Here is a 17,634-nt window from a genome sequence, read left to right as displayed (position 1 = left end):
GAGTCGAGCACTAATCAATGCACTGCGAACAAGGCCCCTACGCACACAACTGTTTGTATTTCAAAGGACTACAACTCTAATCAATAACAGCATCATTTTTCTGTTCTACACAGAGGAACACCGTTCCTGTCGAACTGAACGCAGGGCTACCCAGTTAGAATGACAACAGAGTAACGGCTAGAATGATCCCTTGCACAGTTGTTGCTTTTTGGCAAAGAGGTCTGCAGGCAGGACAAATCTCTAACCTGAGCAGAGGCAGCAGTGGCAGGTCAGGGTAATGGCATCCTGATGAAAGCAACACAGAGAGCAGAGAGTTGCCAAGGACCTGTAGACCTAGTGGGAGCTACACAAAAGGTTCAAAGGCACAAGAAGGCACATGGACCAGGATCCATGTTGAGGGGGCAGCAGGGGGAAGATACAAAGAGCAAGAAGAGCCTCCTATGCACACAGGCATCAGCCCTGCAGGTCCCAAGCTAACACGCCATCTCTCCCTCTCTCTTGCTCCCTCTCTCTCTCTCTCTCTCTCTCTCTCTCTCTCTCTCTCTCTCTTTCTCTCTCTCTGTCTCTCTCTCTTTCTTACTCTCCCTGTGGATGCAGCTACACCATCTCTGGCAAAGCCAAGCCAAGCTCTTCAAAGCTCTTCATCATAGAAGTATATGCTACATTATGTTCTCACTTCACCAGAATCTGTGGCAGGGTGTTAATTTGTCACAGAATTACCAATGGAATTCCATGATTGAAGTGAACTTGCATTACAGTTGGCTGTGTGTTTTACTGTATAGTCAATGACACTGAGGTCAAATTAAACCGGAGATGGATGGGATGGGGGGTCTTTACTGCAGGTCTTGATTGGCAAGTCAGTGGAGGTCACGGAGATCGTATTTCACCGATTACTGATAAAAGAGACTGTTGACAGCTCTGAGGGCCAACTGTGGTCAATAACGGTCACTTACAAGCTTATCTATCAAGGTAAACCTAGACAAGCCTGCAGCGACTCATCTGAGCCGAGGAGAAGTTCTCTTGCAGCCACTTTGCTACTTGTGTAACTTTTGAATGAGGCCAGCCAGGCACTTCAGCATGCAGTGAGCACAGATTATTTCTGTTTCTGGGTTGCACTGAGATTCTACCCTAGTTTGCCGTGATTCGACCAAAAGGGAGCTAAGAGTTTAGGAAAGGTGAGCCACAATGCGCCTGCACTCACTCACACTCACACACACACACACACACTCACACACATGCACACACAAGCACATAATTACTCTGCCTGACTGATGGTGATTGTGAGTATGTCTACAGAGCAGAGGACAGAAGAGTTAGAGTTGTTCTGAGTCATTAACCTAACACTTCAACTCTCCAGCAATACACACTGCAGACGTAATCCACATAACCAGAAGCAGTCCTGCATCAGACTTCAAGCTGAATCCTCAAACATGGGAGTAAACATGCTAGCAATGGATGCAACAGTCTGTCCTTAGAACACCTAAAGTTTACTCCCCACACAGTTCTGTCCTCACCAGCCCCTGTTTCACTGACATAGCCTAGAATCCTACCCGCCAGCCCAAATCCTCAGACCTTTGAATGCATGAAGCACTCTGCAACTGCAGCATAAAATATCCATGAAAAGCAAGGTGAATGGAGCAGCGGCATGTATTTTTCAGACATTAGATAGATGTGGAGGATCTCCTCCCCGTTTCCTGAACAGAGTGGGCCCTGCAGGTTCCTCCTGCCTGGTGACTGTGAAGGGAGGGTGGGGGTGGGGCGTGTGGATGAGAGTGAGGAGCTCTGATTGTGCGGTGGAGGAGTCTCTGTGAGGATCCGCGTCTGCAATAATCATGAACGCCTGCTCCATCTGCAGACGTTCAACATGAATTACTTATGCACAGCTCCGATCCACATCACAGCAGAGACTTAGTGAGAGAGCTGGGCATTGAGCGTGTGGCCCGACCGACCTACATTCAGATTCAGTCAGACACTGGTATAAATGGAGGTGGTCTCAACTACCGTGTGTATTGTTAAAGAGGCAATGGAGGAGAGTGGGGGAGTAAGAGATTGAGAGAGAGAGAGAGAGAGAGAGAGAGAGAGAGAGAGAGAGAGAGAGAAGTAGAGGGCCAGTGAAGGAAACGAAGAGATGGAAAACTGATATGGGGCCTACATCATTCGCACTGAAACAGCAAGTGATTTAAGTGCTGTTAAAGGTGCAGTATGCAAAAGGTATCTGGACTAGAAGCATTGAGGTGATTCTGAAGGCATCATAAAGAGCCAGCATCTCTCATCCCCTGCATTCCATCAGCTGAAACAAATAGGCAAGACTCCATGAAAGTAGAGGAACATTCTATTTTCAGTGCTTTTAAAGTCTGTTATTATAAGTTGCGAAGGAGAAAAATGACGCCTCCGAAGCAGCCCACTGGCCAATGGCAGCCCTGTCGTTTTCAGCCCACTGGCCAATGGCAGCCCTGTCGGTTTCATTCACAGGCACCTGTGCTGATGTGGCTGCAGAGAACTAAGCGTAGCAACCGCTCTCCCACACCATCAGAAAATAGCACAAATCACATCAACTTCTCTCCTGGCACTGGAAATAGAATAGTGCAGGGTGATGGGGCACAAGCAGCGCTCTGATTGAAGGCAGTTTGCCCCCAACGTGCACCCATCAGATGCCCTCCAGGTGCTTTCTGAAGGTGTCTGGCCTCTCGCTGTCCCTGACTGCCCTCCGTGTGTAAGCGTGGCACGGAGAGCCTGGCACGTCCAAGCGCTGGCAGCTGACCTCAGGCCAGTCCTCAGAGAGACAGAGTGAGTCTCATCAGATGAGAAGTGGACGGTGCAGAATGACGCAGAACTCAAAACAGCCATCTTGTGATGTGGAATATTGCAATGTGGAAGAAAAAACAACAGAATTACTGTAGACACATTTACCTTTGAGAACATGCTTGAGTTTCCCCTTGGGGATCAATAAAGTCTCTATCTATCTATCTATCTATGCTGGCATATTTTTAGACGGTTCACACCGACTCCAGACGCACTTTGGTGAAAACGTCCCTCATTCCCCCTATTTTTACTGTGAGTCTCTCCCTGTGTCATCTGCCTGCAGGAGTCTGACCTTCTAGCCCCTGCGTCACGCCGCCCCAGCTGAGCTCCTGGGAGTCCTGGGAGTCTCACCTCCTTGCCAGCCCTCATCTGCCTGCCGGACGTCACCTGTCATCTGTCCAGCCCTCATCTCATCCCATCTCATCATCTTGATGGAAACTGGGATTCATTTCCACCCAGAAGAGAAGTGACTGATGCTCTCTCTCACTTCCAAAAGATCTTACAGACTCTCTTTATCAACGCCTCTCTGACAAGACATGTTTGAAAAAGCACTGACAATTACGGCACTAAGTGACAGGTGGTGACGCAGACGCGTGGAATACAAAGAAGTTGAAACAAACGGAGAGAGAGAAAGAGAGAGTTACATATAAGTGCCGCTAAATCTGGTTATGGGGCTTGTATTTCACGCAAAAGCTGTTTTAGATAAGTGCTCCCTTTCCACCTCTGTGTCTATTTTAAAGAGCATCTGGTAGTGTGAGTCTGAATGATTCTTTCGTAGGCCCTTATAAGAGTGAATGAAAAACAAGAGCATAGCAGCCTGGAGCACCGGGACTAAGTCATTTGAATCTTTACTAAGGCCAAAGGGGACTCATTTGACACCAACCCCCTCCGCTTGGTCCGATGTGTCCAGAAGCAGCTCGCTCGGGGGTTCAGTTTGGCTCGGGTTCTGCCAGTAAGAGGTTAAGCTCAGACATGATTCAGGGATTTATTTCTGCCTCTGCTGCTGAGCCCTGTGGATGACACAGGATAAATGGGCTCGATACCACCCCCACCTGTCACCCCTCCACCCCCTCTCCAGCCATGTCGCATTACTGTGATTGGGTTTCCTTAACCCCGGCAGCGCCTTGTTCTGGATCGGAAGTAGCCATCTGATCCCATTTAGAGGAAGAGCTGCCCACGGCCCACTCTTTTGCCGCTATGTATCTAACAGGCCCACGGTGTCGCAAATAAGCAGCGCTTCACGTTTCTAGATCGGCACCCTGTGCAAATCCTTTGCTCCTGCCTCTACAGTAATCTCGGACCGAGACGCGCGGGAGATGCGGCCTCTGCGGCGGGAGATATCATGCCAGGAGAGCGCACATTAGCCGTTAATTTGTCAGCCGGAGCGCCGGCGATTATCAGGCACCAACATCACCACTCGGCGCATGTGACTGCCACCGATGACTGCTGCTGGGTTGCGGAGTATTACATCATCCTCGACATACATCTCTCTCTCCATCTCTCCTTCTCTCTGTTCATCTCCCCATCTTTCCATCTCTCTCTCTATAGAGTGTGACACCACCACAGATGAATGCATGCGCAGTGTTTTCATACCTTGCATGGGTAGAGGCAGTACTATGCAATGTGATGTCAACTTCATACAAAAAGCAATTATATTCAACCCTAAACTTAAATGATGCTTAAGCAACCTATTTCAACTTCATCACAGAGACAGATCTAAGAACTGCATTGACAAGAAACAGACTGAATGGGTCCAGGCAGGTTGTAAAGGTGGGTCAGACAGACCTGGCTGTCCAAGGAAAGCAGACTCCCACTGCCAGTAAACTGTCTAGATGCATTGAGATGTTGCCATACACCCCATATAACACATGGTGCCATGGGCTATTTGAATGCTGTGCTATATGTAAGGCCCTGTGTCTGCATTTGTGTTTGAATATGCCTGCTTAGGGTGTGTGTGTGTGTGTGTGTGTGTGTGTGTATGTGTGTGTGTGTGTGTGTGTGTGTGTGTGTGTGTGTGTGTGTGTGTGTGTGTGCATGTGTGTGTGTGTGTGTGTGTGTGTGTGTGTGTGTGTGCTGCGTGTGTGTGTGTGTGTGTGTGACTGTGAAAGGCTGATGTTTTTTTAGTCCTTGCTGTTTTTCAAATAGGATAAGGCACATCAAAGAGGCACATTCCCAAACACAAACATACACACACACACACACACACATCCCAAGCAGGCGATCAGACAGCAAATAAATATGGTCGGATGCTGTGAATCTCCTGACAGAATTGAGCATGAAGGGCATCCACAGTGTCTGTGTGGGAGAGGGAGCTTGGGACAGAGAGACAGGACAAGAAAGAGGAAAGAAAGTGAGAGAGAGTGTGTCTGCGTACATACACACATTCTTATGTATGCATGTGTGTGTATGTGTGTGTGTGTGTTTGTCGACTCAGCCCTCTAGGCCTGGACTGAGCACAGTGATCACTCATTCGCACCTGTCAGCTTTGGCACTGCACTTTTTCTTTTCTCCCCAATCTCTCTCTCTCTCCCTCTCTCTCTCTCTCTCTCTCCTCCCTCTCTCTCTCCCTCTCTCTCTCCCTCCCTCTCCTCCCTCGGTGTGTTGCTTACTCATTCCCACGCTTGTGGCCACAGATTTGATTTGCCTAGCTGATGATAACTTCCCCTTCTCTGTGGCCTGCATGCTGATGTAGAGGAGGAAGGAGGAAGAAGATGTGTGTGTGTGTGTGTGTGTGTGTGTGGGGGTGTAGTTTAGACTACAGAAGAGACAGAGAAGAACATGTTCACTGTGGCCATGTAGGAGAAGCGAGAGAGAAGCAATGGGGCAGAGATTATGGAGATGGAGGTGCTGGCCGGACGTTTCAGCCCATGTCACACCTGCAGAGCTTAATGGGCAACAGCTATTCCAGACTGGAGCCAGAGAGAGAGGGAATCAGAGAGAGTCACAGAAAGGAAAAGAATAAGAGACAGAGAGATAGAGAGAGAGAGAGATGAAAAGAGAAATGAAAGGGGAGAGCCACGGGTATATTGGGTGAGGTGATGAAGGATCTTCATCTCACTGTATCAGTAATGACTCCTGATTTGGAGTGTAGAAGCCTCGTTAAGCCACTAAGAGTGGCCCTTCTACACAAGCGGTAGACTCCTCGTGCTCCATCTTTAATCCCCTCCATCCTTCTTTCTCTCCATCTCTCTCTCTCTCCATCTCTCTGTCTCTCGCTTATTTGTCCTGTGTTTTTCAGGGGCTGGTTGCAGTTGATCCATCTCTGGCTGTGCTGCCACAGACGCAGGTCCATGACACATAGAGAGAGCCGGCTGACTGTGGCAGCACCAGCAGCACCAGCAGCAGCAGCAGCAGTCGCGCTCTGACAAATGAGTCAGCTCACTCCAGAGATGACTGTGATTCATCAATAACCAGGCTAAACCAACATCCTGCTCCATGGAATAACGTGTGCATGTGCGTCTCTGTGTGTGTCTGTGTGTGTGTGCATGAGTATGTGTGTGTGTATGAGTATATGTGTGTGTGTGTGTGTGTGTATGTGTATGTGTGTGTGTATGAGTATATGTGTGTGTGTATGTATGTGTGTGTGTGTATGAGTATGTGTGTGTGTGTGTGTGTGTGTGTATGTGTGTGAAAGAGAGAGAGAGCGATATGAGGTGGGGTAAGAAAGAGGAGCAAAATTATACGTTGAAAAGGGAGAGGACTAAGGATACCAAACATACTGTAAAAAGGTTTTCTCCTAATGCCATAAAACTCATGTAGTCAATCTATAGAAAGTACCTTTACATAGTCCTTCTAATCTAATCTCTATATAAAATGTAATACATATCTCACATACAAAGTACTTTCATAATAAAACGTATATGAATAAAACTAGGACTCTAGCTGTGGTCGGGAGAGCCAAATTAAACTATTGATCTTGCCACAAATGATGGTGTAATTGGCCGACAGCACTCAGTAAATGTATTCTCATAAACTGGGGAACGGTCTGGGCTCTTTCCAAATGTTGCACCAGATTTACAGGACCATCAAACAGCACAGCCAGCGCTGCCGCCACCACAGCAGGGCCTCATCAGCTATAACTCATCACACACGAGTGCCGCTGCACCATCACCGCACAGGCTGGGCCAGGGCTGGCTCCCTGTCTTCAAGCTGTCTGCAGACACACAGCCATACTTAGAGTAGAAACTAGCTTTGAAAAGAGAGTGAGAACGAAAAAACAAAAATGGTATGCATGTGTGCAAGTGAGGTTTCTTTTACGCGTGTGTGGCTGCACTTCTGAATATCTGATATTCTGAATATCTGCAAACAGTTATTTTTAAAGAAACCTGGCCAAGGTGAAGGTTTTCCCAAACTCTGGTTTCAGTGTTAATGTGTAGACAGGAAAAACTCCTTTGTTTACATTTTCTTCAGGTTTCTGATTGGCTGATGTTGCCATCTGTTCGATTGACAAGTTTTTCACAGCCTTCCACAGCTGTTTTTGCTTACTCATGTGTACGGAATTCTTTTAAAATAGGAAGAAAGAAAAATCTCTGTATCAGAGACTACCTGGGTTGGTGTGAACAAGGTCTAAGTGTAGGTCTATGTGTGTGTATGTGTGTGTGTGAGAACATGTATGTGTGAATGCACTGTGCTGAAGTACACTACATCCTGTACACTCTCACCCCCGAGCTGCTGGCGGACCTCTGGAGTGAATCCAATTGGGACGGGTGACAGGGATTAATGGCTCGCGTTTGGAGTCAGCATCTCCCAGAGTGAGGCATCTTACCACATCCCCTTCCACCCTTCCTTCTCTCCCCTTCCTCCTCCTCCTCTCCACTTCCTGCCTTGCCCCATGCACACAGCCCTCTCCTCTCCTCTCCTCCCCTCTCCTCTCCTCCCCTTTCCTCTCTTCCCCTCTCCTCTCCTCTCTTCCCCTCTCCTCTCCTCTCCTCTCCTTCCCCTCGCTCCGTTCAGCCACGCTGAGGAGCCAAGCCTCCAGGATTAGCTAAAAATAGCCCAGCGGCAATTGCGCGCCTGAAGTGGTCGATTAGAGCCGATCTGCTTCTCCCGGGCCAGGGCATAAACAGCCCGATGAGGGGACGTCACCTAAACCAACGCTGCCCCAAAAACTAGCACACAAATAGGCCCAGGGGCTGGGTGCTACTAAGCACACACAAATTCCCCCAGCCACCAGGCTGCTGGGCTCTATCCTCCACTGATGCCGTGTTTCAATAGGCTTGTGTTCATTAAGCATCCTGGAGACGTGGACGCTCATAATGAGGCGGGTAAGCAGGATAAGGGCAGCTCGAGACTGAGCTGAGATCAGTTCTGCCAATTTAAGGTGCTGGCTCAGTAGACTTCGGCAACACTACACTTCCCAGTTTAGCATAGTGTCTCTCTCTCCCTCCCTCTCTCTGTGTCGAGTGAGGGTCAGATTGTTTGTCCATGTGAATGACAGTCAACAAGCTCAGTCTACCAATCTGACTTGGCTACAAAACACACACACACACACACACACGCCAGCACCTCTTTCTCCCCCCTGTCTCCCTTCTCACATCCCATAGTAATCTCGGGTCTGTGACACACATGCCTATGCCACTGGCTATCCCTTAGTGGCCATCAATAAAACCACCTTCTTGATGTGATTATTTGTGACAGGTGAACGAACAAAATTGTTTTTGTAAAAGTTTACTTCTGCACTCCATTGGTTTGTAGCGTGCGGGCCAGTGGCATGGGATTTGCCCAACAGTTATCGTCCACACGCTGCAGTCTGATGCTGACTCTCACTGTCACCTGTGTTGGTCAGTCCTGCTCTCTCAGGGCCCGGGGTCCATTTGTGCGGAGATGAGGTGTGTTTGTCACTCTGATTTAGAAAGTGTCTGATAGATCTGGCCTGAGTTTCAGTTCCCTGTGCACTCACCTAAGAAGACTGCCCTGGGAGATCCTACTATCCAACACGCACCAACTCTCCACGCACACACACACACACACACACACACACACACACACACACACACACACACACACACACAAAAGAATAGCTTAAAATTGTGTGTGCTCTAACCAGGCAGAAAGAGTAAATGTGTTAAGAGTGTGATAGATCAATAGATAAATACTCCCATTGACTGACAAAGAGAGGGGAGAAGACAGATGAAGCCGGCGCCGTGGGACTGGAGAGATGGGGCTGTGTGAGAGATGGGGCTGTGTGAGAGATGGGGCTGTGTGAGAGAGGCAGGGTGGGACTGGAGAGATGGGGCTGTGTGAGAGAGGCAGGGTGGGAGAGATGGGGCTGTGTGAGAGAGGCAGGCAGGGAGAGATGGGGCTGTGTGAGAGAGGCAGGCAGGGAGAGATGGGGCTGTGTGAGAGATGGGGCTGTGTGAGAGATGGGGCTGTGTGAGAGAGGCAGGGAGGGAGAGATGGGGCTGTGTGAGAGAGGCAGGCAGGGTGGGAGGCTGAGCCTGTTGATTTCTTTTCTCTCTTCTCTCTCTGTAAACATTTGAGGGGAAATGAGGGCGCGGGTGAGTCAGGCTGAGAGTGACGCCGAGCAGACAAGAGCACAAATGACTTTTAAATGGATTTGTGTAGTGTGCTGTTATCGATCCTGCCTTTGACAGAGCGAAATCGTATCTCTCTCTCTCCACACACACACACACACACACACACACACACACACACACACAAATACACAGATACACACACACACATTCAGACACTCACCAACAGAAACACTCTGATTGTGCATGTTAGGAGAGAATGATGTCTTGACAGACGGGAGGAGGAGTTTTCTTTAGACTTGTGCTCCTCAACGCCTGTCCTGTCCTGCCCTGTCCTGACTCCTTCTGACCACAGTGTGGTTGATTAGGGGGGGAAACAGACCCAGGCTCACTACCCTTCTGTTCATATGCACACCAGACCAGCGAGGGCAGACTGTCTACAAAGACAGCAGTGGACGACCTCAGGGAGTGTGTGTGTGTGTGTCTGGCTGTGGAGGCACTAGATTTAAACTGCCTTGGACTTTGGCAACAGTGGATCTAAAGTGCCATGCTAATAAAGCAAGGGTGAGTGTGTGTGGATCTCAAGTGCCATGCTAATAAAGCAAGGGTGAGTGTGTGTGGATCTCAGGTGCCATGCTAATAAAGCAAGCTGAGTTTGAGAAGAAGTGAGAGGTGCAAAGAAAGTGGTAGAGAGCAACAGGGTGAATAAGATGAGAGAGAGAGAAAGAGAGAGAGATAGTCCTGGCAGTGAGCCACCTTGCCTCTGTTTCTCTCACGTGCTCCCTGAAGCTGCTGGCCTTCATAAAGGCTCTTATCTCTCTCTCGCCTGAGCTCTGGATGACATACGGCTGGGCGGCTGCTCGGGGCTGCAGTGGGCAGACAGGCCGGCCCTTCAGCCAGTGAGTCATAGACCAGCCACGATAAAGGAGCGTGACCTTTCAATCAGGCACTTGCGTGGCATTGATGGGCCCATTTAGAGCGCCGCTCTCCAGTGTGACTTTGTGACTCACTGCCGCCGGAGCGAGGGATGAAAACTTTCAATGGTCCGAGCTGTCCGCAAGTTTTCAGCTGTCTCTCGCACAGCACTCTCTCTCTCTCTCTCTCTCTCTCTCTGTGTATCCATGTCTGTGTCTGAATGTGTATGTACAGTATGGGTCTGAGTGTGTGTGTGTGTCTGAGTGTGTGTGTGTGTCTGTGAGTGTGTGTGTGTCTCTGTGTGTGTGTGTGTGTGTGTGTGTGTGTGTGTGTGTGTGTGTGTGTGTGTGTGTGTGTGTGAATGAGTGTGTGTTTGTGTGTCTTTCTGTTTGTGAATGTGTGTATGTATGTGTGAGTGTGTGTGTGTGTGTGTGTGTGTGTATGATTGTGTGTCTGTTTGTAAATGTGTGTGTGTGTGTGGGCAAGTGTGTGCAATCCTCCTCGCAGCATTAAAGCTGTGTTGTCAGCGCTGGCTGTGGGCTCCTGCACGTCCCCCTTTATAAAGCGCTGGCCCTTAACTCCACAGCTTGGCCGGCTGCTCCCTTTAAAGTGCTTAATGGTGTTTACACTGACAGACGCGAAGTCGCGATCTGCACCACCTTAATCGAAATGAAGTGGTTGTAGCAGCCAGGCCCAGGTGGGGCGGGTGGGGCAGGTGTGTGTGAGTGTGTGTGTGGGGGGGCAAGCTGAGGAGCCTGCCAGCGGAGCCCCAATGGGTTTCCGTGAGGCTTTATTTGCTCTGCTCCCTTGAGGAATGTCCTGGGGAGGCTGGAGTTTTTGTGGGAGGGTATCGCGTGCCCTGGAACTGGGTCAGACGGAGGTAGTTAAGGGCCCTGACTCAGGGGTTTGTGCCTCCTCCCAGGAGAGATGTGCGTGTGGAGGACCTTCTGGGTACTTAGAGTGGTAAGAGTACCACACCTCTTCTCTCTCACTGAGACTGATGTGTGGAACTGGAAGACTAGACTGACTGGAGATCAGTTTAGATTATGTTTGAAATAAATACCTCAATCCAAATAGGGAAAGATAAAATCTGGAGAGGCTCTTAGAACTGGCTGGGAATGAGTCTAATACGGCGAACAGGTTTATGGGAGAAGAGCCAGCGTGGATATGATGTGGCACTGAAGGACACTCAAGCACCTTCCCCTCCCCCCACAGAGTTCACTGATGTGTCTTCACACCCAACATTAAAATGCAAAACAAATGTATGGAGAGTGGGAGTGTCAGAGAGTGGGAGTGGGAGAATGTCAAATGATCCCGACAAGGACAGACACACTATCTCTCTCTCTGTCACACACACACACACACACACACACACACTCAGAGTAAGTACATGTAACCCGCAGAACATCCCCTAGACTGGCAGGAGTCAGTGCATCGCCACGCACCAGGTAAACACAGAGGACATGTCTGTCCAATTGGTTATTACAGGTGGCTAACGTTGCTAACGCATGACATTGGGACAATGTTACAGCTCGGCGCGCTCTCTGTGTGCTGAGCCTGTCGACCTGGAGTATTATCCTGACATGACTTATTCATGGCCAGCTCCTATTAAGGCCAACACGCAGTAAATAGAGCGCCCGAGCGCCACTGGGTGGCAGCCACCTAGGCTCCCACTCGCAGGGAGGAGGGAGAGGAATGGCCTCTCTCACAGGCCCATTATCCCACCCAGACGGTGGCCCTCGGCTGTTTGTTTGGTGCGCGCCAACATTTGCATGGACTTTATTGGCCACGCTGCAGCTGGCGCAGAGAAAGAGAGAAACAGAGAAGAAGGTATTCAGAAAGAAGGGATTCAGAGAGGAAAGGAGAGAAAAGAGACTGAGAAAGCACACCATTTGGCTTCCTCTCACTGTTCACAACACTGTCTGTTTATTTGTGGGCTACATGTTTTTCTCAAACTTCAGGTAGCTCTATTTGCTTTGCAACTAAGCCAACTAGCCTAATTTGTCTAGAAGCACTATAAAGGGGAGGGGGTCAAATGTACCCCCCTTGTATTTACACGATTAATTAAATAGACATTTGAATGCTGTTACTGACTATTCATACATTTAAAAACTTGTTCTTACTTGGATTTTATCCAACACAGTTCACCATCCTCCCATGCCCCACTCCCCCAGAGGTGCAAGCCCAGGCCACAGGGCAGGCTGACCAGAGGGATGCGGCCTGCCCTCTCCTCCCGTCTCCCTGCTGCCTTGTGGGGTGGGGGTGGGGGTGGGGGGTGGAGGGGTTGAGAGACTCAGAGGCTGCAGAGTGGGGAGTCCAGAAAGAGAGAGAGCCTGTCAGGTTTTACGATGTCGGGAGCATCGGCTGCACCGCTGTTTACAAGCCCTTTCACCGTCCGAGGGCTCAGCTGAGGGCCTCGTAAATAACCAGGTGGGATAAATAATCACATGGAGCTCCTCAGCTAGCACGCCTCAGCACCAGCAGCAGCAGCAGCAGCAGCAGCAGCAGCACTGGGGATCAGGGTGGAGGAGCGCTGGGCTCCGTCGGCGCCTCATTACCGGAGTGGTGCAGAGACATGCAGACGTGAAGAGGAGGAGCAGGAGAACCTTCTGGGCATGAGGTCTCATGGACAACAGCCCTGACAGTGTGTGTGTGTGTGTGTGTGTGTGTGTGTGTGTGTGTGAGAGAGAGAGAGGGGAGGGGTAGATGCAGTGAGACAACAATGAGCTGAGACAGCACAGACAGAGCTGAGACAGAGAGAGAGAGAGAGAGAGAGAGAGAGAGAGAGAGAGGGAATGTAAGGAGAAGTGATGGGATGTCTAAGAAGCAAGGGATTCATAATAATTAGAGACACACAGACAGTAAGGAAAGATAAAGAAAGATAAAGAATGGAAATAGGAGGGAGGACTGGTAGTGATGTGCCTGACTGTGTACATGTACATGTCTTGAGAGTACAACTCTGTGTGCGGGCATGTGTGTGTGTGTGTGTGTGTGTGTGTGTGTGTGTGTGTGTGTGTGTGTGTGTGTGTGTGTGTGTGTGTGTTTGGAGCGGTGCACACATAGCCAGGAGAGCTGATTCTTGATTCTGATCAGAGGGGGGATTAAAGAGTCAGCAACAGATATTTCACTTGTGGGAGTGCAGACGTCAGCGCTGTTGCTGCTGCCACAGGCTTATCAGTTCAGTGCGCTCTGAGGCCGCATACACACACACACACACACACGCACGTGCACACACACGCACGCACGCACACACACACACACACACACTGAGCCCCAGGGAGGGGGCTCTCCACTGCAGAAGGATGTCTCCTGTTCGCATGGCACCAGAGCAGTCCCTGAAATGTTACGACACTCCTGATGACGGAATTATGTAAGGCATGCTGCCTCTCTCTCTCTTTCTCTTTCTGTCTCCTCTCCCCCCCTTTTCTCCTGCAGTCTCTCCTTCACTCTCCCCCTCCTTCCTTTGTAAATTCAGTCACGTCTAAGTGGAGTTGCAGTTTAACTGAATAATAGATCTGTAGTACTGTAGACTCTCTCTGATTCCACCACTCTCCTCTCCTCTCCTCCCTTCTCCTCTCTCTCTATCTTTCTCTTCTTCTACCCAGCCCTCTCCATTCCTCCTCTTCCTCCTTGAGACTCCTGCCTGTCTGTTGTTTGTGTTTACACTCCTGTCTGCTGTGCTAGGCTTGCCAGCTCAGGTCCCCTCTGTGCCACTTAGTGGGAACGCTCTGAGGCAGTCTGGTGGTAAATCCAAAGATATTGCACACAAACTCATAAAAAGCTCATATCACGCTCATAGACGCCTCATATCACAAGTCTTCTCGCGTGTTGTTAGAGTTCTTGGGCACCAGCATCAATACTGATGTCTGTCATATTGCGGAATATTCCAAAAATACAGTAGCTGGATTGCACAAACAAAACAAAAACTCCAGACGTCAGTCCTGCGGATGTGGTTTCTAGAGGACGCTAGTCTTACCCCCAAACCATCTGCTGGCCTGAAAAGGAAACGTGGTTGTATTCTTAACACTCTACAGGGTGTTGGGACAGACAGGGGGACAGACATGGCAAGGCACGGCCCACCGTGAGCCCTGGTGACAGCATGCACCCACCCCTCCCCCCCCTCCTCCTCCTCCTCCCATCACCAGCAGCCAGGCCTGCAGAGACAGCAGCCTCCCTTAAGCAGACACAGGCCACGCCACATGCGTCTGCAAGCACCAGAGAGAGGGGGGGCAGAAAGAAAGAAAGAAAGAAAGAAAGAGACAAAGAGATGGCAGAGCAGTAAAGGGCAATGGCTGGAAGAAAAGAAAGAGAGAAAAAGAGGGATGTAGAGAAGAGGGAGAAAGGAGAGAGAGAGAGAGAAGGAGACTGAGGAAGGAAAAGGGGCGAGAGCAGAGAGCTGCTGAAGAGGGCATGCTAACATCCTCCTCCTCCTCCTCCTCATGACCTGCTTCCGTAGCCTTTGGCAGGGATGAGGAGAGGAGACTGGAGAAGTGCTGCGACCCGTGGGCCTCTCTTGTACACTATGCTCCAATTTCTCACAGCAGCCAATTGGCTGCCAGCGTTGAGCGCACCCTGAGGAAGGGCAGCTGCGGCAGCACCCTATCGCTCCCGTGCAGTGCTGGTGGCTTGGCACCGCCGCATGCTTCTCCCGGTGACGGTCAGGCACCGTCATATAGGAGGCCACGCACCGGGGGGAGAGGGCTGCACACCTACAGTATGCACACATGCGGGCAAGCACACACACATACACACACACACACACACACACACACACACACACAGGCGCACACAGACGCACACGGTATAACAGAGTAAAGGAGGGCATCTCCCGCGTGCATTCAGCTGAGCAGACGGGCATTTTAGCAAACACAGGCTTAATCTGGGGATAGAGAGAGCAATGCACCGAGCAAATGCCTTCAACAAAACAACCAGGATAACAAGGAGCAGAGGAAAAACACACAACAGAAAAGTCAAAGCTAAAGGTTCAGATGTGACAGGTTTGAGATGCGGAGACAAAAGGGCATCAGCAAAGAACAAGGGAAGGAGAGGAAGAAAAAAAGGGGTGTAACATAACAAATCAAAAGAGGATGGATGGGGTGCAAACAAACCTTCAGGCTCTGAGCTCTCTTTGAGGGTGGCTTGCTTCAGCGGGCAGCAGAAGATTTCGTGACACTTAGCACGAAAGGGCGAGCCTTTACTCCTTATATCCGCGGAGTGGATGGAGTCCTGCCGCAACATAATGTACTCCTGCGTACCTGGGGCAGCATCATCCTGGACTGGGGGTCATGCCACAACAAAACCAACGAATGCAGGGTTAGAGACAGACAGATAGAGAGACAGATAAAGAGAGAGAGAGAGAGAGAGAGAGAGGGAGAGAGAGAGAGGGAGCACCAGAAGCAAATGCTTAAAATACCAGCAAAGAAAGGCAAATTACAGTGAGAAAGAAAAGACATCTATATCAGCAACAACAATAACAGTAACATAATTAACAACAACAACAACAACAACAACAACAGTCAAAAGAACATGGTTTCTATTAGAGGGAAACGGGGAGAGAAAGGGAGAAGGGAGAGATATAGAGAGAGGGAGGAAAAGGGTGAGAGCAGGAGAAAGAGTGGGAGAAGGGAGAGAACAGGACAGAAGGAGAGATGGCAAGAAAGAGAGGGAGAAGGGAGGGGGAGAAAGGGGGACAGAGAAGGTCAGACAGAGGAAAGAGGAATGGGAGTTTTAGAGAGACAAAGAAAAATACCAACAGCAGTGCACACAATAATTCACAAATGAATGGAGCAGTGTGTGAGCTGTGGGGTTGACCAGGTGAGTGGGGGTTGGGCAGCAGGAGGGAGAGAGAGAGCGCGTGGTGGTGGGGATGAGACGGGAGCCGCCGGCCCATCGATTTCCCCCTAATCTCTCGCCGACGAGAAACTGACCGAGCCAAAGACGGAGAGAACATACCTCTACCACTTTCAGCACAACAGACAGATGTCCTCCAGACGGGGCGCTACACGGCCCTGCACCAGCAGGGCATTTGCTATCTCTGACCAGCACGAGCAGGCAGTAGTAAAGGCAAGACAGCATGCTTGAGTATGTGAGCAAAATGACCTTAGCTGTTGGCTATAGCTACAAGCTCATATGCATGCAGAGCCTCGCATCCAAAACAGGCAAATGCATTAGCAGGAGAGGGCATAGCGGAATAGAATACACACCAGGGGTTTTGGTTTGATGTTTTGGTTTTGTGTTTGTGGTACTTTTTCAGACGAGGCATCTTAAATAGTTTGGATGGCAACACAGAATTAAAAATGCAGTATGTGATCTTGTGTTCTAGTGAGAAATGATTATAAAACTCCACATACCTGTCTATTATTGTGTCTAGCAGTGCAATTAGCACACACAAAGGATGTATTATCTGAGTTATGGGAGAATGTTGCATCTATTCATTATTGTTATGAATATGATTTTATCCTAATTTACTTTTACATTTTCTTGAATGAGATACCATTCTCTTACCAGCTCCTGAGCTTAATGCTGATTGGTCTCTAAAACGTTAAGGGCACTTAAGAGCCAGGGCCAAGCCATTCAGACAGAGCACTAAGAGCAAAGATCCTTGATTACTAGCTCCGCTTGAACCCTCTCTGCTAAGAGTGTCTCCCGTGACTCCCTATGACAGCACACACAGATGACCTTGACCTGTGACCTCTATATTTCTGTGTTATTTCACCACAGGCTTTATCACTGTACATAAGCACAGCTGTAAAAACCTCATCAGCTGAGAGCCCTCATAAGCAGGAAGAGTGTATGGTGCTCAACCTACTTTCAGCTGAGTGAGAGGTGGACTACTGACATCTCTCTCTCACACACACACACACACACACACACACACCAGGGCAGTATCTGTCCACTGTGGGTCCAGGGCTGGCTGCCGATAGACTGGCTGGCGCTGTGATGCAATGCCAGCGTCCCTTCCCTCACAGACACACTATTATTATTACAGAAAGCAAAAAAAAACATAAATGGAGGCTAAATATAGATGTGTGAGCTAGGCCCACTTTGGTTCAGCTCTCAATGGGAGTTGCTAGTTTTTCACCCATCTTCCAATCTACCTCTTCACACACACGCACACACACATTGTGCTTCCTATGGGACCAATTTAGCACTGTGTGAAGTACGAGTGCTTTGACTGCCACCTTCACTCGTTTCCATGCTGCTTTGGAACTGAATCCATAGCCCGTGGATGTGAAGCAATCTTTACATCCCCCCTGCAGCAACATTCACACGCCTGCCTCAGTTTTAAGCGTCTAATATGTACATGTTCTGCATGATTGTAACCTCCATATCATTTAAAGCAACACCAAACAGTTTTCTGTACCTTAAAATAATGTTTTCCAAAATCGTTTCAGTGGTTCATCAACTAGTAACAGGGTGAACGGCACTTCTGCATTCGCTTTGC

The 17,634-nt window shown here is 49.4% G+C and overlaps 1 protein-coding gene across 1 annotated transcript in view; it reads right to left on the bottom strand.

The window, feature by feature from the left end:
* The window catches only part of fgf13a (fibroblast growth factor 13a), a 94,868-nt gene that overhangs the window by 35,984 nt on the left and 41,250 nt on the right, over positions 1-17,634 (bottom strand). The window contains exon 4 of the mRNA XM_048230832.1: positions 15,299-15,466. Within this exon, the coding sequence (XP_048086789.1) occupies positions 15,299-15,466 (168 nt within the window). The remainder of the gene's footprint in view (positions 1-15,298; positions 15,467-17,634) is intronic.

The sequence above is a fragment of the Alosa alosa genome, chromosome 21 (genome assembly GCF_017589495.1).
Source record: "Alosa alosa isolate M-15738 ecotype Scorff River chromosome 21, AALO_Geno_1.1, whole genome shotgun sequence".
Lineage (NCBI taxonomy): Eukaryota > Metazoa > Chordata > Actinopteri > Clupeiformes > Clupeidae > Alosa > Alosa alosa.
This window is presented reverse-complemented; position numbering and strand designations above follow the sequence as displayed.